Source organism: Monopterus albus, unplaced genomic scaffold, assembly GCF_001952655.1.
Source record: "Monopterus albus unplaced genomic scaffold, M_albus_1.0 scaffold336.1, whole genome shotgun sequence".
Taxonomy (NCBI): domain Eukaryota; kingdom Metazoa; phylum Chordata; class Actinopteri; order Synbranchiformes; family Synbranchidae; genus Monopterus; species Monopterus albus.
Window position 1 is genome coordinate 399,106 of NW_018128216.1, and position 27,165 is coordinate 426,270.

The window sequence follows — 27,165 nt, forward strand, 5'->3', positions numbered from 1 at the left end:
AGCAAAGGGTCTGAATACTTATGACCATGTGATATTTCAGTTTTTCTTTTTTAATAAATCTGCAAAAATGTCAAAAATTCTGTTTTTCTGTCAATATGGGGTGCTGTGTGTACATTAATGAGGAAAAAAAATGAACTTAAATGATTTTAGAATATGGCTGCAATATAACAAAGAGTGAAAAATTTAAGGGGGTCTGAATACTTTCTGTACCCACTGTAAAAGCCATTACATGAAAGGTTTTGGCCTTTAACAGGTAGCAAAGCATGAATACACAAGGCTTATTGTACAAATTATTCTCCAAATGCATTTTTTTCATAACACAATAAACCTTCAATTTCAGTCGTAACAGTGTTGTTGGTCTCCCTTTTTAGCCAGTCCATCAAAGTCTGGAGTTAACATGGATCTGTGACTGGCTTTGTTGATGTTCATGATGCTGAACGTCTGCTCACACACACAGGTTGAGCCAAACAACACCAGCATCTTCTGTGCCATCCTCTGAAGGTTTGGAAATGTGGCTTCATTAATTAAGTGAAGCATAAAAGTCATTCAGTTTAAGAGAGTTGAACTTCTCCTTTAAAACAGAGTCAGACTGAAAATCGATTAGTTCCAATTGCAGCTCCTGTGGCGCTGTTTCAGGTTCTTGTGACAGGGGACAGGACACCAGCTGAAGGGACCTGTCAATTTTTTAAAAAGCAGAGAACCAACGGCAGAAATCTCCGTGCACGTCGTCCAGTGATTTACTGTATTTCTTTGCATTTCGGGTGGCCTCTTTCTGCGTGGCTAGTGTGGGGAAAATGAGCAAAAGATTTGTTAAAGTCAGCTTGGATTTGAAGGCTCTCCCATTTGTGTACATGTCGTGCACAAACACTTTCCCTTGTAGCTTCTCGTTCAGCTCATTCATGTGTGAAAAAACGTCCACAGCAAACTTAAAGTCACAAAGCCAGTTCTTGTCACTCAGCTCAGGAAATTCGTCGGATTCCCATTAACTCCAAAAATGCGCTAATCTCCTCTTTGAGCTCAAACACTCGCTGAAACACTTTGACCAAACCATGCCTGAGCATGTTTGGCAGACTGTCCTGCATGTCTCCCTAAGCCTGAGATGAGTGTGATCCAAATAGAAATGAGCAGGTGTGAAAAATCGCACTTTATTTGTAAACGTGTTATTTTTTCGTTGGACCACATGTTACAATTACATAGTTTTAACCCTTATGCAATATAATCTAACAAAGGTAACGGCCAAATATTAACATTTGTTGATTATTAGTAGGTTTTTACATTGTTTCAGATTAAAAATTGTTTGTAGATATGGACTTATAAAGCCGTAAAAATTCTCTGGGCTTTTTGGACCCGAACAGAGGCGGCGTATGGTACATTTAAACAGAACACATTAACCAGCAGACACGAGAGTGGTAAAGTAAGTCCTGGTGATCCACATCGGTTTCCACCAGGAACGTAATGAACGGATGGTGCTGAAGTCTTACAACTGGATTCACAACATGATTAAGCTGCAATATACAGAGATTCCTGATAAATGATGCAGTGATCTACCATCTACTGGGGGAACGCGGGCATTGCAGGGAAAGGGCAAAACGAATGAGGTTTAATGATAACATAATTTTATAATATAATTTGGACAAGTTCGGTGGGCCAGATCAAAAAGCCTAACGGGCGGTAGTTTGCCCATGTCTGAACTAGGAGCACTTCTGTTGTGGCTTTTCATTTTTGCATTTGCTTTAACATTTGTTTGTGCTGTGGGTTTTGCAGCACATTCTGTTTTTGCATGCACTTTGTCTCTAGGAGTCACCGTAGTAACTTCTTATCAGACACATTCTCAATTAGAAGCAGCTATAAACAGCACCTGTTTTGAATAAGAGGTGCTATGTTTAATCAGTTTTTATTGGCCAAGTATGTTTAACACACACACACAAGGAATTTGTGTACGGTACAGGGCTCTCCAATAGGGAGAGTGTTTAACCGAGGCAGCCATCTGCAGTGCCATTTATAGCTTTTACTTCCGCAGTCTAGCTCTGGTTCTTTGCCTTTCTGAATGGCAAATACATACCGCCATCTGCTGGTAGGAGGAGTTATTTCTGTCATGCAGGCACAGAAGGTACATTCTAGTTGGATGTTGCATGTTGGATGGAGCCCGTGCAGTCTGTTCAAGTGTCACTTTTTCAACCCAACTGACCCAGAGAAAACCAACATGAGGTGACTCAGCAGTTGGCCTTCATCGGTGCAAGTTCCTTCATGTCGGCTTGGTGCGTCTCTGCCCTAAGAGTACTGGCATTCATGGTGTGTCTATGAATCTTAAAGTTTTACACCACTTTTAATCTCCAAGGAGAACTCAGATGGCCCTGTCTTTTACTAGACACAATTTGTTATGGTTAGGCAAGTACAGGCAGACCCAGTGTGCAGACAGTGGAACAAAAAAGAGTTTATTGAATAAATAAGGAATGGGATACCGGGTGGAGGGGATTCAGGGAAGAATTCATGCAAGTCTAGCTGAGGGAAGGAGAAGCACTGGGCTTTGGGGGTCAGCATAGCTGATGACAGTGGAATGATGGTTGCTGGAGGAGTAGAGACAGGTGGACGTGGAGGTGGAGCACCAGTGGAGTAGAAGAAGCAGAGCAGAGGCACAAAGAGAGGAGTTCACTCAGCTGGAGCATTAACCAGGAATACGGAGAGGTGAGTACTAACAGCAGACTGGAGTGCTGACACTCACGGGGCACAAAGAGAGGAATTCGCCCAGCTGGAGCGTTAACCAGGAAGATGGAGAGGAGAGTAGTAACAGCAGACTGGAGAGCTGACACCAGACCGGAGATTAGAATAGCAGGTTGGCGTGCAGGTAAGTTGTCATTCAGCAAGCGGGCACGTAGCAATGTCTCACCAGTTCAGACATCAGGATATCAGCACTGGAGGAAAGGCAATCGTGTAAGTGTAGAGCCAGGAACGCAGGTACATGATAGTCAACAATGAACCAGTGGGGAACAAATGGAAAAGGGATGTGTATATGCAAGACTGAACCAGAAGATAATGAGCAGCAGGTGGATGAAATGATGGCTGATTGTGCTGGTTGAGAATGTGACAGGAGAGACAGGGGAAAAAACAACAGAAAACCAGAAAGCGAGGTCCAAACCATGACACAATTAACAAAACACAATTCTCAGATGTCCCTGAGCTTGGGGAGTGCTTAAATCAATCAGTAAAACATCTGCCTAGTAAACACTACCATAGTATCGACATTAGCCTGACGTTGCTTTTAGCTGACAGCTCGACCTTATAATTATTCTGTAGAATGATATACATAAGCACACTCACATATCCATAGAGGAAAAAGTATCGGTTTAATTGCAGACTCACTATACTTGGTTCCGGTGTCCATTTCAGGAAGCCCTGAGTGAACACAGAAACAGTGACGGATGGAGGCTTTTGTGCATCCTAAACTTCATCTTCAGGTTACAGTTTCTGTAAGCTGTGGCATGGCATTTGGTGCTTGTTAGACTAGCTAGCCAAGCTCATGTGATGAGGAGAGAGAACACAGCTCAGCTTTCACACGTCGGCTCTTATTTGCTGGGATATTAACAGTTAACATGTTTTACTGTATATTCTCACACCTCCACACCAGTGATTGCCATGGCCGGAGGCATTATGTTTTTGGCTTGTCCATCTGTCCCATTTTTGTGAACATGATATGTTAGGATCATCTTGAGGGAATTTCTTCCATAGTTCCATTGCCATAGTTACCATTTGGACTCAAGGATGAACTTTTTGGTAGTCAAAGGTCAAAGTCATTGACCTCACATTGGTCCCATTCCTGTGAATTTGACCAGTTGGTGTAGGCATATAACTGCAAAGCAGTAATTCTGGTTCTAAGTCTGAAGGCCAAGCTTCTCCATAGAGAAGTGTGTGAGTGTGGGTGTGTGTGTGCATCTGTTCCTGTGTGATATCTATCCAACGCGGATACCAGGATAAGATCCATCACTTCGTTATCAGTCTCAACAATTACCTTACCTAGCGTTGTGAATAGCAGCTTTCCATTCAGTTTGTATAAAGACCTTGATGCTCATCAGTTTTTTCATCCTATTGCTTTCATCCTAATAGCTTTCAGGATGTTTGTCTTTCCCCGGGCACCACATGCCTGATTTCATGGCATGATCAAGAACTTTAATGGCAAGAGCCAGTTTAACTGTAATGACACACACTGACTGTGTTTACATGCACTTAAGTAACAGGTCACAGTCGGCTTTCTCGAGTAAGCTGATTTCTTAACTGTCACATAAATGGGAAACCTGGTTTACGTAATCAGGATAGGGGATTACGGAAACCTGATTTCCCCAGTCAGATTTCTCCCAGAAAATGCAGATTTCTCTGCAATGTATATGTGTAACAAGGTTTATAATCAGCTTTCTACAAGAGCACATGTGCAAAAGACAAGCTCCAAGGTTGCTTGTGTGCATGTGACTGAAGAAAAACAGGAAGTTGTCACCGGCATAAACAGATGATTAGCAACATGTCGAGCTGCAGCAGCTGTCGTGTTTTGCAGGTGAAACATCGTTAAAGAGACCAAAGACATCATCCCCTGCACAAATCAAAATATATGTCTCATTTATAACTTTAATCCAAAATGATAAAACTTGTGAGCACTTAAACCTCAGTCATACAATGTGAACTCAAAATAATTTTCCACATCATCTGTTCCTTCACTAACCTCTGATTTACAAAAGGATTCACAATGATCCTGATCTGATCATGGAAACACACACACACTCACACACTTTCCTGACTCTGGGGGCTTAAACTGCACTGTCACACACCTAGAGTCAACTATAGTTAACAACTATTTTGATAATTGTTTAGAGCATTGTGACGGCATATCTCACTATTGTCATACATTTTACAAACAAATCTATCAATTAATGGAGAAAATAAGCAGCAGATTAATCCCTAAGGAAAACAATGAATACATGTACTTGGGGAGGCTGTGGTTCAGGAGATACAGTGGCCATTTCCCAGTTGGAAGGTTGGTGATTTGATTCCCAGTCTCCCCAGTCCATGTGTTAAAGCATCCATGGGAAGGCACTGAACCCCTAGTTGCCCCTGGTAGCCAGCCAGCAATTAACAGTGCTGTCATCAGTAAGAAAGTTTCCTTTGGGTACAGTTGTTTTTGGTGGCCTGTTTTTATTTTAGTTTTAGTCTAGTCTTTGTGTGAAGCTGTCATTTTAGTTTTTATTAGTTTTTAGTCACGTTCCGTCCCTGGTAGGCTAGTGATTAAGGCGCAGCGCTCTCGCCGCTGCGGCCCGGGTTCAAATCAGGGTTGCGTCAGGAAGGGCATCCGGCATAAAACACGTGCCAAATGTCAACATGCGAGTCATCATTGTGACGATTCGCTGTGGCGACCCCTAAGCGGTAAAAGCCGAAAGTGACTTTCTATTAGTTTTAGTCACATTCATACACTTTTTAGTCTAGTCAAGTTTCAGTAAACTGAAAGTCTGAGCATTTTAGTCTTATTTTAGTCAGAATTATCCATGACTATTTTCATCCAGTTTTAGTTGACGAAAACTGATGACATTTAGTCTAGTTTTAGTCAATGAAAATTGTATTTTAGTCTCTTTTTAGTAATGCAGTTCTATTTAACCCAGTCAATATAGTATAAGTACGTAGTAGTATAGACGAAACCAAAATTTTCTTTTAGCCAAACCCATTTCAAACATTATATTAGATATCTTATAGACTCAAGAATACCTCCAATACACATTTTGTGTGATTTTGTGGCCGCATTTCTCCCCATCTTTTTCCACAATACATTTTGTTTTCTTTTCTTCTTCTATGTAATGAAAGTTTTTCCAAATATTGTTTCTTCTTTTTCTCCCAAAGATGATGGCTGGCTGGCCATCGGTCCCTTTCTCTGTGTCAGACTTAACTTTGTTTGTTGTCATCTTCTAAATAATGCCGCAAGTGGGATATACATTTAATTATAGTCATGAAATAACGTTTTAACATTTCGTTGCGTCTCGTCTCATTTTTGTCACGTGATAAAGGTTCGTTGACGATGATATTTAGTCAATTTTCGTTGACGAAAGCAACATTACTTTGGGGATTAATAAAATATAGAAAGTTTCAGCAGAGTTTCAGCTCAGCCAACTATACAGTAACAGTCAAATCCTGTTTTTACATCATCCATACATCAGTGATAGACTATTAATGTAATGATATAATATACACTGAACAAAATTATAAACGCAACACTTTTGTGTTTGCCCCATTTTTCATGAGCTCAACTCAAAGATCTACGACTTTTTCTATGTACACAAAAGTACAAAAAGTGGTCTGCAGTTGTGAGGCCGGTTGGATGTACTGCCAAATTCTCTGAAATGCCTTTGGAGACGGCTTATGGTAGAGAAATGAACATTCAATTCATGGGCAACAGCTCTGGTGGACATTCCTGCAGTCAGCATGACAATTGCACGCTCCCTCAAAACTTGCGACATCTGTGGCATTGTACTGTGTGATAAAACTGCACATTTTAAAGCGGCCTTTTATTGTGGCCAGCCTAAGGCACACCTGTGCAATAATCATGCTGCCTGATCAGCATCTTTAAGTTTTAAGTACTCTGTTTTTTTTTTCCTATTTATCTCATTTCAATGGACATTCCTTTGTTTGTCTGCATTGTTTTCTGTCTGTTTATACTGCTTATTCTGCATTTTTTGCACTGTTTGTTGCTGTCAATGTTGCTGTTAATACTGCTTATTTTGTTATATTACACAGCCTTATGCTGGTTTACTGTTTACTTGCCCCTTGCTTGGGGATATGTACATGCACATTGAGAGCCAATGTACCAGAGTCAAATTCCTCCTGTGTCTGACACACCTGGCCAATAAAGCTGATTCTGATTCTGATCTTGATATGCCACACCTGTGAGGTGGATGGATTACCTCGGCAAAGGAGAAGTGCTCACTAACACAGATTTAGACAGATTTGTGCACAATATTTGAGAGAAATAGGCCTTTTATGTACAGTACAATAATAGCAGTACAATGTGACTAACCAGAATAATCCAGGTTTTTAGTATATTTTTTATTGCTACATGGCAAACAAGTTACCAGTAGGTGCAGTAGATTCTCAGAAAGCAAACAAGACCCAGCATTCATGATATGCGCGCTCTTAAGGCTGTGCAATTGGGCAATTAGTTGAAAGGGGTGTGTTAAAAAAAATAGCAGTGTGGCATTCAATCAGTGAGGTCATCAATTTTGTGAAATAACAGGTGTGAATCAGGTGGCCCCTATTTAAGGATGAAGCCAGCACTTGTTGAACATGCATTTGAAAGCCTGAGGAAAATGGGTCGTTCAAGACATTGTTCAGAAGAACAGCGTACTTTGATTAAAAAGTTGATTGGAGAGGGGAAAACCTATAAAGAGGTGCAAAAAATTATAGGCTGTTCAGCTAAAATGATCTCCAATGCCTTAAAATGGAGAGCAAAACCAGAGAGACGTGGAAGAAAACGGAAGACAACCATCAAAATGGATCGAAGAATAACCAGAATGGCAAAGGCCCAGCCAATGATCAGCTCCAGGATGATCAAAGACAGTCTGGAGTTACCTGTAAGTACTGTGACAGTTAGAAGACGTCTGTGTGAAGCTAATCTATTTTCAAGAATCCCCCGCAAAGTCCCTCTGTTAAAAAAAAGGCACGTGCAGAAGAGGTTACAATTTGCCAAAGAACACATCAACTGGCCTAAAGAGAAATGGAGGAACATTTTGTGGACTGATGAGAGTAAAATTGTTCTTTTTGGGTCCAAGGGCCACAGACAGTTTGTGAGACGACCCCCAAACTCTGAATTCAAGCCACAGTACACAGTGAAGACAGTGAAGCATGGTGGTGCAAGCATCATGATATGGGCATGTTTCTCCTACTATGGTGTTGGGCCTATTTATCGCATACCAGGGATCATGGATCAGTTTGCATATGTCAAAATACTTGAAGAGGTCATGTTGCCTTATGCTGAAGAGGACATGCCCTTGAAATGGTTGTTTCAACAAGACAATGACCCCAAACACACTAGTAAACGAGCAAAGTCTTGGTTCCAAACCAACAAAATTAATGTTATGGAGTGGCCAGCCCAATCCCCGGACCTTAATCCAATCGAGAACTTGTGGGGTGATATCAAAAATGCTGTTTCTGAAGCAAAACCAAGAAATGTAAATGAATTGTGGAATGTTGTTAAAGAATCATGGAGTGTAATAACAGCTGAAAGGTGCCACAAGTTGGTTGACTCCATGCCACACAGATGTGAAGCAGTTATAACAAACTGTGGTCATACAACTAAATATTAGTTTAGTGATTCACAGGATTGCTAAATCCTAGAAACAAAAACGTTTGTACAACATAGTTTTGTGTTTGTACAGTCAACGGCAGACACTGCTATTTTTTTGAACACACCCCTTTCAACTAATTGCCCAATTTCACAGCCTTAAGAGCGTGCATATCATGAATGCTGGGTCTTGTTTGCTTTCTGAGAATCTACTGCACCTACTGGTAACTTGTTTGCCATGTAGCAATAAAAAATATACTAAAAACCTGGATTATTCTGGTTAGTCACATTGTACTGCTATTATTTTGAACAATACTGTACATAGAACAAGTCATAGATGTTTGAGTTCAGCTCATGAAAAATGGGGGCAAACACAAAAGTGTTGCGATTATAATTTTGTTCAGTGTATAACAGTATAACGGTATAGGATATATAATATTTGTCTGCATTGAGTATTGTACTTTTACTTTTAATACTTTAAGTACATTTTTGTGGTAATACTTCAACTTTTTCATTCCAGGACTTTTACTTGTAACAGAGTACTCTTATAGTGTGATAGCTGTACTTTTAAGTTAAGGATGTGAATACTTCCTCTACTACATATTTATAATTCTGTTTATTCTTTAGGGTCAGTCTAGCTCTGAGGTCCAGCTTAATCAACTGGCACTGGCACTTGTAATAAAAAAAACATAGAAAAAAATCCACTGGACTAGATTTCTAGGTCAAAGAACTGATGAAGCCTCTTGGATGAGAGATAAAACGTCTTTGACCTAGAAATCTAGTTTTTTTTTCAGCTTACTATGACCTGGATGACTGAGACTCTGCACTGACATCCATTTTGTTTTCATTCCTATGAGTGTCATTGTAGCTGATCATAACAATAGTAATTGTCTAATACAGTACACTGTAATACCATGAAACTGTGATATTTTCTGAGATCTTATACTGTTGCAACCCTACATAGCCTATAATAATATGAACACATGCAAGTCTTGACAAGGTAATTAATAATACCTTTTTGGCCCTCACCAGTGTGTGTGTTTTTTATTCAATCACAGTGAAGGAGGATTGTGGGTCTGATGATGAGGATGACATGAGCACAGATGCCCTGGTGGAGGAGATGCTCCAGCAAGGAGACACAGCTGTCATCTACCCAGAGGCCCCAGAGGACGAGTCACACCGACAGGACAACCCTAACGCTAGAGTCCATGACGAGAATGGTAGGGGATATCAACACACAGCTTTCAAAGCCTTATTCATGTTATAAATAGACTATAAACACAATCTTTTCACCATGGTTTTTGTGTGTACACCCCTTTCACGAGATACTGTTATATTCAATGTGCATTAATTGGTTTAAAATGTTTTCATATCATTATTAGTTGGGCACAGAAACAAGGTGCAGTGTTTCTAAATCACACACACACACACTAAAATACACAGCAGAATTTCCACCCCAGAGCTCACAATCACTGAGCTCTCACACTATTACTGCACCTACCCAGTAATTACTTGCCCCTTGGTGATGGTCCTACCTGCTCCCTGTCTCCCCTCATGCGTTAACTCCACCCCATTAACGCCACTCTCTGATATCATTAGACACAGCGTGATTTGTTAAGTGCAGCACACTGGGCCCTTTATAGCTCCTGGGATTTTGGCTTTTACCTGCTACAACAAAAGGGAGAACAGACAGAGAGGAGGCAGGGGGGTGGAAAGGAAACAGTAACACCTGAGTAAATTTGTCACATTTGTGCAATGTCCGACTCACAGCTACCTGGGCGATAATGTGTGTGCATTCCCATTCCGAGGCCCCCACCTGTCCCACTGGGGAACTTAATACATCACCTGTTAACAAAGTAATGCTTAATTATGTGGGAGCCAGGCAACTGAGACCCTCTGTTAAGCAGCTTGGATCCAGGTGGGCAGCTGCTGTTTACCAAGTTCACTTTTCCTTACTTGTGTGGGTGTTTTTGAAACATTTTTAATGCACAATAGGCAATCAAATAATGCATGTGAACGCTGTAGTTGCTGTGAATTGTACACAAGCAAAAATAAAATTAAGTCCTGCACTGGCAATCCAGTATGCTATGTTTACAAAGACAGGGAGGCATGACTACAGATCACTAAGGAGCTTTTGTTTATTTGGTTACCTGTAGGGGAGGATCATTAAGTGATTGGTGAAACAGCAGAGGAGTTTTATTGCAGCAGGCACTGTAACATCAAACAGCCCTTCCTACTGACCATGTCCTTTGAAACTCTTCTTCTCTTCCTCACTTTATTCTTATCTATGTCATTGAAGTTCTTTTTGTGCTTATTTCATCCAGGTACTCCTGATTCATTCTCTCAGCTACTGACCTGCCCATACTGCGCACGTGGTTACAAGCGTTATAGCTCCCTGAAGGACCACATCAAGTACCGGCATGAGCAGACCGAAGAGAGCTTCAGCTGTCCTGAGTGCAGCTACAGCTTTGCATACCGTGCTCAACTGGAAAGGCATATGACAGTCCACAAGGGTGGACGGGATCAGGTAAACACTGACCAGCAAACTGTCAGGACTTGACACCAATTAAAAAACACATTCACTGGATAAACTGAAAAATTTTCTGTTCTGGCATCTTCTGCCGTTTAATAATGTGAATATGTATTTCTTCTCATAGTGTTCCAAGTTGTAAGTGAAAAAGCAATTTTAACAAGCTTCTAAATACTTAATGCAACCATGTGATTTATGAATTTTTAAAGCCTGTTTTAAGAGCATTCTGCTACTTTGGTACTACATTAATACATTATGTAAGACTGAGTGAAACCAAACAGTGTTTTAATATTCATACTGTATGTCATTATTTTCATAGATCAGTTTTCACTAGACATTTTTATTTTCCAATAGTCAGTGTAGCTGTATTATTTATGATTTGTTTCACTAGGATGCCACTTGTGTTGTAGTAAATATGTACTGACGGAGTGATTCTAAATTATGCAGACCTAAACGGAAGACCAGTCCTGCTGCTTTAGCAGCTCACTTCCAAACATGATAAATAAATATGAACTTTTGCCCTTGATTGATTAATGACATTGTGACATGAAATAGTAGCAGTTCAAAGGTCGTGTTTTCATTGTGTATCTCACTGAATGACCCCTCTCGCCTTTCAGAGACACACCACACAGTTGGGAGGCAATCGTAAATTCAAGTGCACTGAATGTGGCAAAGCATTTAAATACAAGCACCATCTGAAGGAGCATCTACGCATCCACAGCGGTGAGTGGACAACCCCTGTCACCATGAAAGCATTCTGAGTGGTTATGGGCGTGGGCATGCACTGGAGCAAGTTTGCTGAGTGACTTTGCTGAATCTCTGTTGGTCACAGATGTTTCATTCTCCAATGAACCAATGTTTTTGTTTTAGCAAATTCACTCTATTTAGATATCATTCATTGTGTTTTAGTCCGTTGTGTTCTTTTCTTTAATGTGCTATAATTGTGCTTCATGTAGCATTACTGGACAGCAAATAGAGAGGGGTACTTCCCAAAGGTGCCATTACATCAGCGTTTAAGTATCCCTGAAATGCATTAGACTTTTTTCCTGCTGTAGTGCTCATAGCCTAGGCTTTCTCGTTTTACTTCATTCACTAATGGAAATCTGTTTCTCTCTTTCTGTCCATCTTATTCTTTCTCTCCCTGTTACACATTGTGGTTTTATTCAGGAGAGAAACCCTATGAGTGCTCCAACTGCAAGAAGCGGTTCTCCCACTCAGGCTCATACAGCTCTCACATCAGCAGTAAGAAGTGTATCAGTGTCATCTCAGTTAATGGCAAACCACACTTGGGGAACACTAAAACCCAGGGTTCATCACCAGTACTGCCCACACGACCTTTAGTCCTTCACACCGTGATTAGGGAGAACCTGGAGCATGTCAAGCCCCTGCAGGAGCAGCTGCCCCTTAACCAGATCAAGACTGAGCCTGTGGACTATGAGCACAAGCCAACTGTGATAACATCCCCAACTGCGACTGCAGTTAATGGTGGGGTTTTCAGCGGAGGTGCTGCAGCTCCTTTGCAGGGTACAGTGCAGGCTGTGGTCCTGCCCACTGTTGGGCTGGTGTCACCCATCAGCATCAACCTGGCAGACCTGCAGAACGCTCTCAAAGTGGCAGTGGATGGTAACGTCATTCGACAGGTGCTGGAAAACAATGCCAAAGGCCAGGTTCTCAACTCAGGATTAACCAGTGGAACCCCCCCACAGCAGCAACTCATTTCAGCCATCAGTCTGCCAATCATGAGTCAGGATGGAAATGCAAAAATCATTATAAACTACAGTTTAGGACCCAGTCAGAGCCAGCTCATATCCCAAAAACTTAAGAAAGAGCTTGAGCCAGACTCACAAACTCAGACCACTACTGACACATTCAAGTCCCTGAGACTCCCAGAAGAATGTATGATTAAAAGTACCAGGCCCAATGAGACTAAAGAGAAAGAGGAAAAAACCACTAAGACTTGTCTCTTGTGTGATAACTGTCCTGGTGAACTGGAAGCATTACATGCCCTCAAGCACTGCAAGAAGAATTGCCTTAAGTTAAACGAAGCAGGCCTGGATAAGTCTGAGTCTGCGTTTGCTGCCCTGCTGTCAGAGGGAGGACTCTGCAACCAGCCCACCAACCTCTTGTCTCTGTTTAAGGCCTACTTTGCCTTAAATGCAGAGCCAACAAAGGATGAGCTGGCCAAGATCTCTGATTCAGTCAGTCTGCCAATCCAAGTGGTTAAGACGTGGTTTGAAAAAATGCAGGAGGGTCAGATATCACTGGGTGCCCCAACACCGCCCTCAGAGGAAGAGGACATCTCTGATGCTGCCAGTGTTGTGTCTCTGGCTCCAGGGATGGACACAGCCACTATGAGCCCTTCTGTGGCCCAGGACGGCCCTACAGAAGCCACCCTAGTAGAAGTCAACGGTGCTTACAGTTTGCCAGACTCGTTTTTGCCACTAAACCTGACAGTTGCCAGTCCTGTCCCAGTCCAGCCCCCCCAAAGCACTGACGGACCCCTAGACCTATCACTACCAAAGCTCACCAGAGAAGAAGCAGAGAGAGTGGTGACTAAAGCTTGTGTTTACCCCTCCCCTTTCTCTGGTTCTAACCATGAAGATGAACCCCTGAACTTAAGTTGCACAAAAAAAGAGGCATCACCACTCTCAGACATGGGCTCCAACCATTTTGCACTGTATGCCAGCCAGCCATGTGCCAAACCCCTCGACATTGTGACTACAATGCAATGCCTGAGGACACTAGCTACAAGCAACAAACAGACTATTCTGATCCCCCAGCTGGCTTACACCTATACCACTACAATAAACAGCACCGTGGGGACCGAGATGCACAGACCCATCCGCCTCGACGGATTGAAGGTGTACAACCATTTATGTCCCCAGTTTAGCAACAATTGAGCTTTTCTGTTTTTGTTAAAAGTAAAGTTTGACATTTTGAGAAAGAACGCCCATTTGCTTTCTTGCCAAGAGATGGAAGAGAAGCATACCTGTATGTTAAATATCAAGCTACAACAAGTAGCCAGTTAGTTTAGCTTAGCACAGAGACTGGAAACATTTAGCCAGGTTCTACCACAAAGTGACAGAATCCACCTATCACCACCTCTAAAGGTATTATAATTGACTCATTTTATTAATCCATATAGAAACCACAGTGAAATTTCAACTGTGGATGTCGTCGGCTGGTGGAAGGAGTACTTTGAAGATCTCCTCAATCCCCCGACACGCCTTCTGTAAAGGAAGACAGGGCTGGGTACTCGGGAGGGGACTTGTCCATTACCCTGCCTGAAGTTGCCGAGGTAGTTAAAGAGCTCCTCGGTGGCAAGGCTCCGGGGGTGGATGAGGTCCGCCCCAAGTTTCTCAAGTCGAGGCGGGTGCGGGTTTTCAAAGTTGGACCCATGGAGGACTCTACTGTAAAGCCTACTGTATACAGACAGGAAATTATTTTTTGTTTTCATAGCTACCAGCATTTCAGAGTTAGTCTTTGTTCATCTAGCTTTATTGTAGCAAACATGTTTGACTCTAAAACTCTTACTTTGTAAACCAATTGATTTCCAGATTGGAATCAAGTTATATTTTCTCTTTTTGGATGAATCAGTCAAACCCCCCCCAGTACAGATCACATTGTTTAAAACCACTGAAACACATTAGTCCGAAAGCACCCAAAATCTAATCAGTACTGTAAGTCATATCTAGAAATGGCAGACCTCTCCTTTTTATAAGAGTGATTCTTCATGATGCAATCGGGTGTGAGTGATCTTGGGCTGTCAACCAGAGTATGAGAGACTGCACTTTACTGCAGAGTCTCTACTGATCTGCTGAAATCTGTTTAGATGTTGACCTCTGCCTGCCTTATTGATTTATTGCTGTTGCATTACACCTTTGTGTTAAGTGGATTGGCGTAGACCTGCATTGAAAAAAAGGCCACTGTGTATTTTGAAGAGCAGATGAGGATAATCCCAGGGACAGGAGAAAGCTACAGATGTGCTCATAAATGAACAGTATCAAGCCAAGGAAAAGATTAGTAAAATTTCCAGACAGAGAAACATTTTATATAGAGTATACATACAGTGTGTTTGAAGCAGACATCTCAAATATAATGGTATCAGTGCTTCTTTGAATATGCGAGGCGGGGGCATATCCCATAGTGTGAGATGTCACACTATGGGATATGCCCCCGCCTCGCATATTCAAAGAAGCACTGATACCATTATATTTGAGATGTCTGCTTCAAAGCCCTCCACCTTTATACAGGACCATGTTCTTGCTTTGCCCCAACAGCAAGAAGGGCAGTCTGATGAGACATCTTACTCATTCTCCTACAAAGTAACAAAAGTAACCTAAAGTGCCAAGCTGTATACTGACAGCTGAAAAGCTGCCAAGACCACTGGAGAACTTGGACTGCTTACCTTTAAATTGGAAGTTGGATTAGGTTTTGAGGTTACCACAAAGTTATCAGGGTTGAACCCCATACAAGCAAGATGCACAGACAGAGCAAATGTCACTCACATTTAGCTGTGACCAAGGCCAGCAACAAAGAAACCTTAAAAGATAATTCATGTCTAAAGGTGAAAATGGCTTTAAAAAATCCTAAAAATAGGATTATTAATTAGGCCCTCCAGAGCCATGGCCAAGTCACGGGAAGGTGAAATCAGCTTGGAGAATGGTAAGCGTCTCCATGCTCTCTTCATGAAGTGAAGATCCAGTGGATGCTGACCCACTTTCATCAAAACCAGGATGGTTAGTCGGAATGGCAGCCAGGTACACTTTGACAGTAGAAAAAGCATACTTGTTAGTTAATTCTTGTAGAAAGGGCAAAATTGCATTCACTGACCACTGGAAGGGAATTACCTGCACCTTAGCACACCATTCCTCAAGCACTATTTGACATTTGTCAAAGATGGAACTAATCTTAATTAACTATATCTGTCTGAATCTCAGTTAACCCCAATATCTCTGCCAAGTGTCTTTACTATACAGGGCTACAATATGTTTAGACAAGATCAATAATACAGTAAGGCAGGTGTGGTTATGATCTATGTTAAGGAATCAATTCAATGTAAAATAGAAAAAGTAAAATTTCTAAAGAAATTTTAGGTGTTCCTGCAGCCTCCCCTTGCACTACCGCGCTGCACTCAATACTGGATGTTTCAATTTCACTGAAGTCACCAGGGATAATTTAGATAAATGAGGAGTAGTGGGAGAATGTTTTTGAGCTACATAAACCTGATACAGTTGTTACTGAATTATAATCTGTGTTGGAATCAACAGGAGCCTGTAATATGGGAGTGAGCCAGGGATCAATTCTGGGGCCATTGTTGTTTAGCTTGTACCTCAGTGATTTAAGTACTTAAGTGTTATTTTGGATTCTACTCAGATTCAATTAGCATAATACGCGGATTAGAAATTGGTTTGCATTAAATTACAACTTGTCTATTTTCAGATATATTCAAAACTCACTTTTTGTCCATTGTTCTTGGTAAATAAATAAATCAAAATGTTAAAAAATATAAAGGTGGAGGGTTTTGATGCAGATGTCATGACTCCCAGCCCCACAGGGTCTGCTTAATTGTTAGTGCTTTTTGAATATGTGAGGGAGGGAATATCCCATAGCAAAACATCAAAATGAAATTTATGAAAGTGAACTCCTGAAGTCCTGCTAGTGTGTCAGTATGATTTCTTTTATTCATCAGGAGGAAAAACAGGACACAGGCTCAGGGAGATTGTCTACAATGGAGGAGCAGAATGACTCAGACTCAGGTCCTCCGAGGAAGAAGATGAAAAAGACGGACAGCGGCATGTATTCCTGTGACCTGTGTGAAAAGATCTTCCAGAAGAGCAGCTCTTTGCTGAGACACAAATACGAACACACAGGTAAATACAAATTCTTGTACTATCTCAAGCCTACACATGAACACAGCCAACACTGATTCTGAGCTAAACAACAAGCAAAACCAGAACTTGAGTCATCATCACACAAGCTTTTTCATGGGAAAGATGAGCCAGTGTGCAAAAGCAGTGGATAATGAGCTACAGTGGACACCTCTATTCCAGCAGGTATTACTCAACATGCATAGAAGAGGTCTGAGAATTTCTTTCCACCAAATCCCCACCTCTGCATGGCCAGCTTCTCATGTGGAGCACCAAATGTTGCAAGAGGCGAGCTCTCATAGTGATTACTCTTAGATGATGATAGCCAATCTCAGGTCAGTGCTCTCAGTGGCATTTTAGCTTTTTATTACACTGATATCCGGCTTGCCGTCCCTGGTAGGCTAGTGGTTAAGGCGCAGCGCTCTCGCCGCTGTGGCCCGGGTTCGAATCAGGGTTGCATCAGGAAGGGCATCTGGCGTACACGTGCCAAATGTCAACATGCGAGTCATAAGTGTGACGATTCGCTGTGGCAACCCCTAAAAACGGGAAAAGCCGAAAGTGACTTTCTTTCTTTCTACCTGGCTTGCAACCACTGCTTTCAGATCCAAATGACCTCATCCTAGGTGAAACTAGCTACTCTCTGTTGCACCTGGACAAAGTTTCTTTGACAGTTTTCATAGCACAATTGTGATTTTTTTGTATTGTTCATCTACACTATTGTTACCCTGGTATTTATTGTGTGGATGCTGTAGCATCCACACTCTTGTTATCCTGGCATTTATTATTCTGATTTCTTCCGTACGTTTTTCAGTGCTTAATTTCTTCAGCATACTTTCAGCTACAAAAGCCATTCAGGTATCAAAATGTTCAGCTTTTTAAGGACGTGTGCTTGTATTTTTCTTGTTTGTAACATTTATACTTTTTCATATATTTAGCCTTTTTAGCTAATTTTATGCCATTCAAATGAATGGGAAAAATTTTCACATCTTAATAACTTCAGCATACCTTCACCTAAAAACACCATTCCAACTGTTATCTATTCAGCAACTCTTCAGCTATTCATACTCAGCTTTTTGATATCTTTTACAGTTTTTGCATAATTACTGTTTATATTTTATGCCTCATTTCAATAGCCACACCATAGTAGTCCTCAGGGTGTAGGACCTCTCTCTCTCTCTCTCTCTCTCTCTCTCTCTCTCTCTCAAAACATTTCAACTGTTAACCCAATCAGCAACGATTCAGCTATTCATACTGTAAACAGCTTTTTGATATCCTATGGTTTTTTTGCATAATTGCTGCTTACATTTTATGCCTCATTTCAATAGCCACACCATAGTAGTCCTCAGGGTGTAGGAACACTCTCTCTCTCTCTCTAACAGCTTTTTGATATCCTATGGTTTTTTTGCATAATTGCTGCTTACATTTTATGCCTCATTTCAATAGCCACACCATAGTAGTCCTCAGGGTGTAGGACCACTCTCTCTCTCTCTCTCTCCCTCTCTCTCTCTCTCTCACACACACACACACACAACATTCACTTACTTGTTTTACCTACTTTGTGGGGCCATTGGGAAAATATTCACAGCTTAATAGGTTCAGCATACTTTCAGCTACAAAAGCCATCCAGGTATCAAAATGTTCAGCTCTTCAAGGACATTCCCGTCTGTTTTTTTGTAACATTTATAGTTTTTACAATATTCATCTTTTTCAGCAAATTTTGCCCCATTCAAATGAATAGGCATAACTTTCACAACTTAAGTTCAGCATACCTTCAGCTAATAACTGTTAACTATTCAGCAACTCTTCAGCTATTCATACTGTAAACTGCTTTTTCATATCTTTTATGTTTTTTTTGCATAATATCTGTTTACATTTACTATGGTGTCCAGTACTGCAAGGGCTTTAGTATCATCAACACACTAACGCTAAAATAAAAAGGGGTGGTTCCAGTCATTTTAAGGACAGTACACAGTGGAAGCACTCTACATATGCCGTCCTTCAGGAGTTACACTTTCTCAGTGTATTTAGTGTGTAGTGCAGGTCACACTGTCATCATTTCCTCCAGTGAGATGTGGGTAAACAGTGCAGTCTCTCACAAAGCAAACAAAATACATGATTTAAATGTCTGCTGTACGTTGAAGGTCATTCATCCTCTGCCAGCAGAGATTAACAGCTTCTGGCTTTTTACCCTTCAGTGCCATTATGTTCAAAGATCAAAAATATTACCCTTTGTCTGAAATTGACAGCTATTTATTTATATACTTCCCCCTTGCATGGGGATATGTACATGCACATTAACAGCCGATGTACCAGAGTCAAGTTCCTCGTGTGTCCTACACACCTGGCCAATAAAGCAGATTCTGATTCAAAGTCTTCACCTACACAGATAAAACAATTACCACAAATCCGATTAACACTGCATTTCCAGCTGTGGCCTGAATAATGTCAAAATTGCAGGTGTCATGAAAATAATTTACTAATAATTTCACTAAGTGTGCATTTATCAAGTCTTCATTCATATATAGTATGTGAACTTGCTGTTGTATGACCACAGTGTCAGCACACTGGCAGACTAGGAGGGAGTAGGCCAGAAGAAGTGGGAAGAGAGAAAGAAAATGAGTTATATTTCTTAACAGATATACTACAAGCTCATGTCAATTTTGTTTTCCCACAGTGGAATACTTAAAATGATAATTTATTTAAATAAATTGATGAAGGCCTATGTAATTCCTGTTGAAAAAGTTTACTATGCTGGGAAGGCATTCAACACTTTAAACAAATACATTACTTTAACCATTACAAAGTCATATTTTATTTTTACTTACTGTTCAGAGGCAGTGGGGAATCACAGACAGTCATGGTATGCAACTAGAGACATGAAGACAGAAAATGGAGAGTTTAGCTTTTCACTTGTCAGTAATGAACAGATTAATAATCAATATACACTGATGAGGTATAACATTATGATCACCTGTGTTATGGTGAGCACTCGCGGAGGCGAGTGAGCAAACAGGCTGGAAACGGATGGCAGGTGCGACACTGATCACAAACTTTATTACACTGAGAAAACAAGTTATGGAGATAACAGTCAATATGCTGGAAATGTCTGCCAGAGGAGGCAGAGCTCGAGGGGTCCACAGATGGGGAGCTGGAGGTGGCAATGCAGGGCAGATGGAGGAAATGAAGACAAGCTCAGACAGGTGAGTATAGCCGGCGAACTCAGGTGGGGTAGAGCGGAGATGGCTGGGCTCGAGGAAGATGAAGAGGAGAGATGACTGGCAGCAGGTCACTCAGGCAGAGGCAGAACGGAGAGTGTCAGAGGTGCAGATTGCTGGAGTAATGACGGGAAACCAAGGAGTATAGGCAGAAGAGTGAGGAGTAAACAGTCTTACTTTTTAGTAGCGCGATACTCAAAGTGTCACTGAGCGAGCATAGCTTCTTATATGATGAGGCCAAAGGATACGAAGGGATTCGTCAATGTACTAGCGAGTAGTGATTGTGCGCCAGCGTCTTAAGTACTGCCGTCTGTGATAGGTAACTTACCTCAGCTGTGTGGTACCTCGGAAGCCACTGATGAGATGATGCACCTCAGCTGCATGCACTGACCTGTAACAGAGAATCAGAAGAGAAGAAAGAGTGAGAAGGGAGAGAGGCAGGTGGCGTAGAGCAAACCTGACAACCTGTACATCTGTATTTAGTGATGCCATACGAGGCCCCATGAAGCTTTGAACCCTTTTGGACCATTGTATTGAAAATTGGTTCACTACTCGAAGCTTCATTCATTGAGCACGTGGGTGACATCTGCTGGTGCAGTCGTTGTTGTGCAGCCTTGCAAAGGTGACACTGATGCACCTTGCGTGTGCATGAGTTTTGTTTTAATGATGAGTTTTTTTGTAATGTGGAAATTACCTAAATAAAGCTGAAATCTAACTTCATTTTACGTGTCTGTTTTTCTTCCTTGCCTTATAAGGTATCTGAAGTGAAATGTTGAATACCTAAGTAATCCTCCTTCCCCAAGAACTCTTAAGAATATGAAATGGATTTATAATTATTCATCCCAAATTACACACTGGACAGAGTAAATATGTACAGGGTTCAATGATGCTGTGGATGTAATTAATGTTCTGACAATTTAATACAATACATTATGTGTTCTGATTGTGCTTGGTGTACACTGGGTGTGTTTGTTTGACTCAGGCATTTTTATAAAAAAAAAATAGAGTCTCCACAGTGGATGGTTTTAGGCGATTTTGCTTTTTTGAGACAACTTCCCCAGATTTGGAGAAGACCTTTTCACATGGCACAGAAGATGCTGGTGTCACCAGGAACTGTTTGGCCAGGTTGAACAGGTGTGGGTACAGGGATTTGTGCCTCGAACAGTAACCTAAGGGGTCCTTTGATCTGTCCAGAGGAGGAGCAGACAGATATCGCTGAACCTCCACAATGAAATCTGCAGTAGCGTTCTGAGATTTTCTGTCTTCTTCTGCATCTTTGTCAAGAAGCTTCCACAGGTCAATGCCTGAAAATAAAACATTACAGGACATTTATAAAGCATCTAATTACATACAGATAAATATATAAATACAAATGTGATTAATGGTGTAGCAGGTTCTGGCTGTGCCGGTGTTGATCATGTTGATTAAACGTGTTTAGGTTGTGTGACAGAGCGGCTCTGTCATTGACTGCGTACACACATCTCACACACACACTTAGTGGACGGACACGTCATCCTGGTAGTATTAACAGGCATTGATGATGTGTTGTTGTTATCCATCAGCTGTTGAGGACAGCGCAAACACCTCACTTATGAAATCACAGTGAGATCAGTGTGTGATTTATTCTTCCTGTGTTTATTCGGAGGGGACTGTAAACTTGGACATCCATTGTATTAATAACAGACTTGACAATAAGGCTTGAATCTTTGGAATATAATTTATCTTATTGCAATGGCACCAATTCAAAATGTTCCCACACTTGTGACCGTTTCCATGATGGCTCCATAGCGAGGCAATCCAAAATGTGTTGACAAGACGTAGGACAGAGCGATGTTTCATCCACCTTAAATACATTTGTATCGCGCCAACATTTCAAAGCTCCGGCTATCGGACCAAACCAGTCAGCTGATTCAATCTGAATGAAGCAGAAGTGGTTCGAACGTCATCAGTCACGTGGTTTTTCCTGATTTGAAGCAAGCTCCGGCACAGTGCTTCAGAAAAATATCCTTCCGAGTTTGAAGCAAGCTTCGGAGCCTCGGTATCAGAGGGAACATCACTATCTGTATTCACTTCAGTGCAACACTTCTGCCTTAACATTTGTGTTTATGAAACTCAAAATATTTCAGTTTTTGGTGAGAATCTCATAAATGTATAAATTCTATTATATGTTCATTATTGAGGTCATAGTTAATATCTGCTGTACATGTGTAAATATGCAATGAGTCACTGTAGTTACCTTACAACTAGCAAGTATTCAGAAACAAAACAAGAAAATAAACTAATTATATAGTTGGCAAAATTCTGCTCCCTCTCAGTACCAGTTTGGCTGTAGCAGCTGTTAATCATGGCCAGCATGCACATTACATCGTTACCTTATGCAGGAGTGTGGTTTGTGCTGTAGCTAGCAGCAATGACGTTGTGGGAAAAAGCAACAGGTTAGCTGTCTCAGCTCCCATTTACCACTTGTGCTGCCATGTGAATTACTCTGTAAAGTCACCTTTAGCGCTGCATTATGTTTATCCATTAAACCTTCAGTTAACATGGTACCATTAGCTTAGCGGTTGACATTAAAGGGTTTAATTTTCATTCTTTGCCTTCATACTGTGGTGGCATGAGTTACATATAAGCAATAAGCCGGTTGTGTCATTTAAACCACCTAAGTTGAATTTTCACGTTAAAAAAATTAAGTGCACATTGACTGCTACTCACCTAAAAACACCGCAGATCGAAGCCGATCGGACAACTTACATGGTTGCATTCAGGGGCACTCGGAAATTCTACCTTCGGGAGTCGCAAAAGTTATATTTGGTGACTTCTATGCCTGAAATGCATTACTTCAAACACTCCACCTATCTATCATACCATTACTCAGTTGTGCATATTGAACCGTAATGCTGCCAGGTTAAATAGAGGTATGAACAAAAATAATGCACATAATAATGCTCCGTTCATGAAACACTTCAGCACTTAGTTCTAAAATGTGTTTCAGTGAAACTACAGCTGATGTTGTTGTCATTCTCTGAACCTTGTGGATTGTATCACTCCTCTGTTTCAGATTGTGTGCTCTTTCTATGTACACTAGATCAGTGTTTCTCAACTGGTGTCACCCTGGGGCCCACTTTCCAACCCATTTGTCAAGTCGCGACCCACCAGTACAGGATTTCAAATAAATTAATTAAATTATAAAGCTTTTTTTTTTTAAACATAATCAGTACAGCCTTTGTGTTAGATTTTTCTGTCTGCATTGAGGAAATGTTACTCAAAAATAAACAACTGCTGCATAACACCACATAAATACAATAGTCGAATAACACAACAGGGTGCTGTATATGTATAAAACTGAATGCAGAACTGCAAACACAACATGATAATACTTTATAGTCTCTTTTCACTTAACATGTAAGCAAGATTTTATTTTACAGTGAACTAATAGGATAGCTGTAGTTGTCCTTTAGTTTTGACAAGAGTTTCAATGTCTGGGCTGATCAGAGCTACTCTCAGATCATGTTCAGTGTCCAACCCGTTCCTTTGCTTTGACTTGAGCTGTACCAAAGTGGAGAAGCCACTTTAACACAGATTGGTTGTTGTGAACAGTAGGATTGCTTTGATTGCTAATGTAGTGAGGGAGGGATATTCAGACCTCATGTATTTGCACCAGAAATGGGGGAGCCTTACCTCATCAAATTTCTTTCTCAGCATCTGGTCACATGACAGCTCGACCAGCTGATTCTCCTCGCTGCTTGGCAACACAGCACTTTCCATGTTGATTCCAAAGGGATCTCTTAAGTGAGCATGTAGACTGGTCAGATGCACAGTGATAGTTATTTTCAGGGCATTTTTGGCCGCTGTATTTAGCTCTCCTGCTGCATGGCAAGTGTTGGGAAACATGTCGAGTTTGTTTTTAGTCAGTGATTTATCCACAACCTCAGCTTCTTTTTGAAGGCAGTGACTTCAGTCAGGCAAGTCTGTTCAAAGATGTGTCCTCTCCCCTGCATAGACGCGTTTAAAGTGTTGAGGTGCTCGAACACATCGGCAAGATACACCATGTGTATGAGCCAGAGTTAATCACTGAGCATCTCAGTGTATGGGGAGTTATTGTGTGAGGAAGGTGGCGATTTCATGTTTAAGCTTGTAAAAGCATTACTTTTCCCCTCAAAAGCCAGCAAACTTCTGAACGATACAACAACTGGACATGCTCTGATCCCAGGTCTTTGCACAGCTGTGTGAAACAGCGACTGTTCTTGGCACTCCATTTAATGTAGTTCACTATTTTTATGGCATCTTTCAGTGTTGTATCAAGCACTGGCACCATATCCTTAGCCACAAGTGCTTCTCGGTGAGGAAAGCAGTGAGTCCATGTCGCATTCAGCGCTCTCTCCAGGATTTTTTCACAACTCCTGAGTTTTTTCCAGTCATGGAAGCTGCGCCATCAGTTGTTACCTCCACACAATTGTCTCAACACAGTACCAGAGTCCAAAAACAAATCAATAGCGCTGAAAATGTCCTCTGCCTTTGTAGATGTGGGGAGGTCTCGGCTGCATAGAAATTGCTCCTGTATGTCTCCATCCCACACGTGTCTCACATAAACAAGCAAAATGGCACGATTAGCAATATCTATTGACTCATCCATCTGCTATGCATAGTAAGCACTGGCCTGAATCCGTGCTGAGGTCTGTTGTTTTATGTTGGCTGACATGTCTTCAATGCACCGCATTATGGTGTCATTAGATAGCGGTATGGTTTTCAACTTTTCCACTGCTGACTGGCCTAATACCTCTCTGACCATGTCTAGGGCCGCAGGTAAGATGAGCTCCTCTGCTATTGTATGTGGCTTCTTGGCCTTTGCTATATGTTGAGCTACGAGGTATGAGGCCCATAGTGCCTGCTCTGATTTGGAACAGGACAGCAATCTCTTCTGGGTGGTCATCAGGTCCCGAAGTAGTCTTTGAAAGTATTCAGCTGGTTTTTTAACTTGGACAGCTTCATACTTTGTGCCAATACTTCACTGCATATCACACATTGAAGCTTATGTCCATTTCTATAGGTCCGAATCATATTTTGCTTCGCCATCTTAACAAGTGGACCTATCTTCAGTGAGTGTACAGTGTCAACCGCCAATCAAGGCTTGTCATGGCAAGGTTAGGCCTCTGCATAGCACGCAGGCACGCATTTCAAAACAAATCCCCACGTTAGATACTATCTAAGCATTTGAATCCACAACAATATATTGCTCTCAAAAACAATTTTATTTTTTTTTCACCATTTCTCTCCCTGCACTAGATTGTCAGCTGCACCCGATGCTCTGCAATGACTGTTTCATTGTCCATTTTGTGTCCAAGCTTAGTAACATGTGCACAGTCATTCTGTGCATATCATCCTTCAGCTATTTCAACAAAGAACTTCAGCCATTAATTTTCACCATTCAGCTGTTTCAGCAGTTGATTTCAGGCACTTTCAGGGCGATCCTCATGATGTTTAATTTCAATAGCTACACTGTAGTAGTCCTCAAGGTGTAAGACAACTCTTTCTCTCTCACACACACACCCACCCCTACTGTTTTATCCCACCCACACACACACACGTTTGTTTTCCACACTTTGTGAGGCCTGTTGCCACAACTTCAGCTTTTGATTTCATCTTATAAAGTAATTACTCATATTTTTCTTTTCATTTTTCATAGTTATTCAACAGTTTTTTCGACTTCCATAATTGTTCAGCACTGCATCTCATGCTTCAGCTGTTTCAAACTATTTCTGTCATTTCTTCACAACCTTCAACTATTTCAACAAAGAGCTTCAGCCATTTCTTCTCATCCTTCAGCTGTTTCAGCAATTGATTTCAGGTATTTCAGCCTTTTCAGGGCGATACTTCAGCATTACAGCATCCACACGCATTTTCGACAGGAAATGCATTTTTCTAGTTGTATGGATGCTATGTTATCCTGTTCTTTATTGTGTGGATGCTATAGCATCTACACTATGTTTTCCTCTTATTTATTATTGTGTGGATGCTTCAGCAGCCACACTCTTGTTTTCTATTTTTATTATTATAGTTTCTTCCGTACGTTTTTCGCCACTCATCTCCTCCCACATGCTTTCAGCTAGACAACCCATTCTGGTATTAAACTGTTCAGCTTTTTAAGGACATGATGGCATGTACTCAACTTTTTTATAACTTTCATACTTTTTCATAAATTCAGCTTTTTTCACCAAAATTGTCCCATTGGAAATGAATGGGAAAAAGTTTGAACCTTAATATCTCTGGCATACCTTGGGCTAGAAACGCCATTTCAACTCTGTTCAACTCGTGAGAAGTTCAGCTACGGAAGTTCAGCTACTAATGGTGCAACAATCATCTTTATATCTTTTATGGTTTCTTTATAATCGACATTTACATTTTTTCCATAGACAATGAATGGGCCAATGCAATTCCTATAGCGCACTCTAAGTCATGTGACTCCCCACTCTAGCTGGTCTCTCTGTGTTTTTACTCTTCCTCCTTGCCACTTTTGTGATCCTATTATGCCATCTTTAAGCTTTATACACATATAATACATGCAAGTCATAGAGAAAATTGTCATGAATTCAGCTGTGTCAGTGTTATTGAGATGGGATGAACAGGATTGGCGTAAGTTGCACATTCCAGCGCATACCGTCTCACTGCTCCATAGACTTGCAGTCTAACCAGTGCTTCAGAAGATCCACTGAAAGGAAACATCGGGGTATTTATAAATCGCCACGCTTCCTTCATTTTATTTAATATATTGGCTGCAGAAGAGCTACGTTCTACTGCCTCTCTTGCTCCCTGTCTCTTTCTGCAGACGCTCCCAGCTGATTTTCATCAGCAGCGGCTCAGACGCGCTGACACCGCCAGTTCGCTTCATTTGGCTACACAGTTTGGCCGCAGAAGAGTTACGATCTACTGTTTATCTCTTCCCTACAACGATCGCTACTGTAACAAGCGCGAGCTGTCCAGCTACACCATTTTCCATAGTGTTTATAGTCTTATAAACAGCAGTCTATAAAACAAAATATGCTTGAACCTTGGACAGTAATTGCATACCTTGAGCACTGCTAGAGGGCAGGAAACCATTTTCAGTTCAGTTTGACTTAATAAGGACACATTCTGGACAGTTCCACTGTGAAATGGAGGGATGACAGAATGAAAAGCGTCAATGTAAATACCACTATAGTTTTATTACAAAGGACAGAACATAGCAACAACAGTGTCAAATCTGAATAG

The 27,165-nt window shown here is 41.2% G+C and overlaps 1 protein-coding gene and 1 long non-coding RNA gene across 4 annotated transcripts in view; one reads left to right on the forward strand and one right to left on the reverse strand.

Annotated features, from left to right (window-relative positions):
* The window catches only part of zeb1b (zinc finger E-box binding homeobox 1b), a 97,988-nt gene extending 80,857 nt beyond the window's left edge, over positions 1-17,131 (forward strand). The window contains exons 3-8 of one of the 3 annotated variants that reach the window (XM_020624734.1): positions 9,367-9,528; positions 10,633-10,835; positions 11,456-11,561; positions 12,006-13,699; positions 16,531-16,711; positions 16,892-17,131. In XM_020624734.1, the coding sequence (XP_020480390.1) occupies positions 9,367-9,528; positions 10,633-10,835; positions 11,456-11,561; positions 12,006-13,699; positions 16,531-16,711; positions 16,892-16,914 (2,369 nt within the window). In that variant the 3' untranslated portion in view covers positions 16,915-17,131. The other 2 variants (XM_020624736.1, XM_020624733.1) reach the window with 2 other exon arrangements.
* Positions 17,132-19,536: 2,405 nt separating this feature from the next.
* Positions 19,537-21,241, reverse strand: LOC109974523 (uncharacterized). Its single transcript, XR_002276972.1, has 3 exons — positions 20,252-21,241; positions 19,680-20,039; positions 19,537-19,576 (listed from the first exon to the last, which is right to left on the reverse strand). It is a non-coding gene; the product is annotated as an uncharacterized LOC109974523 (long non-coding RNA).
* Between the last annotated feature and the right edge of the window lie 5,924 nt (positions 21,242-27,165).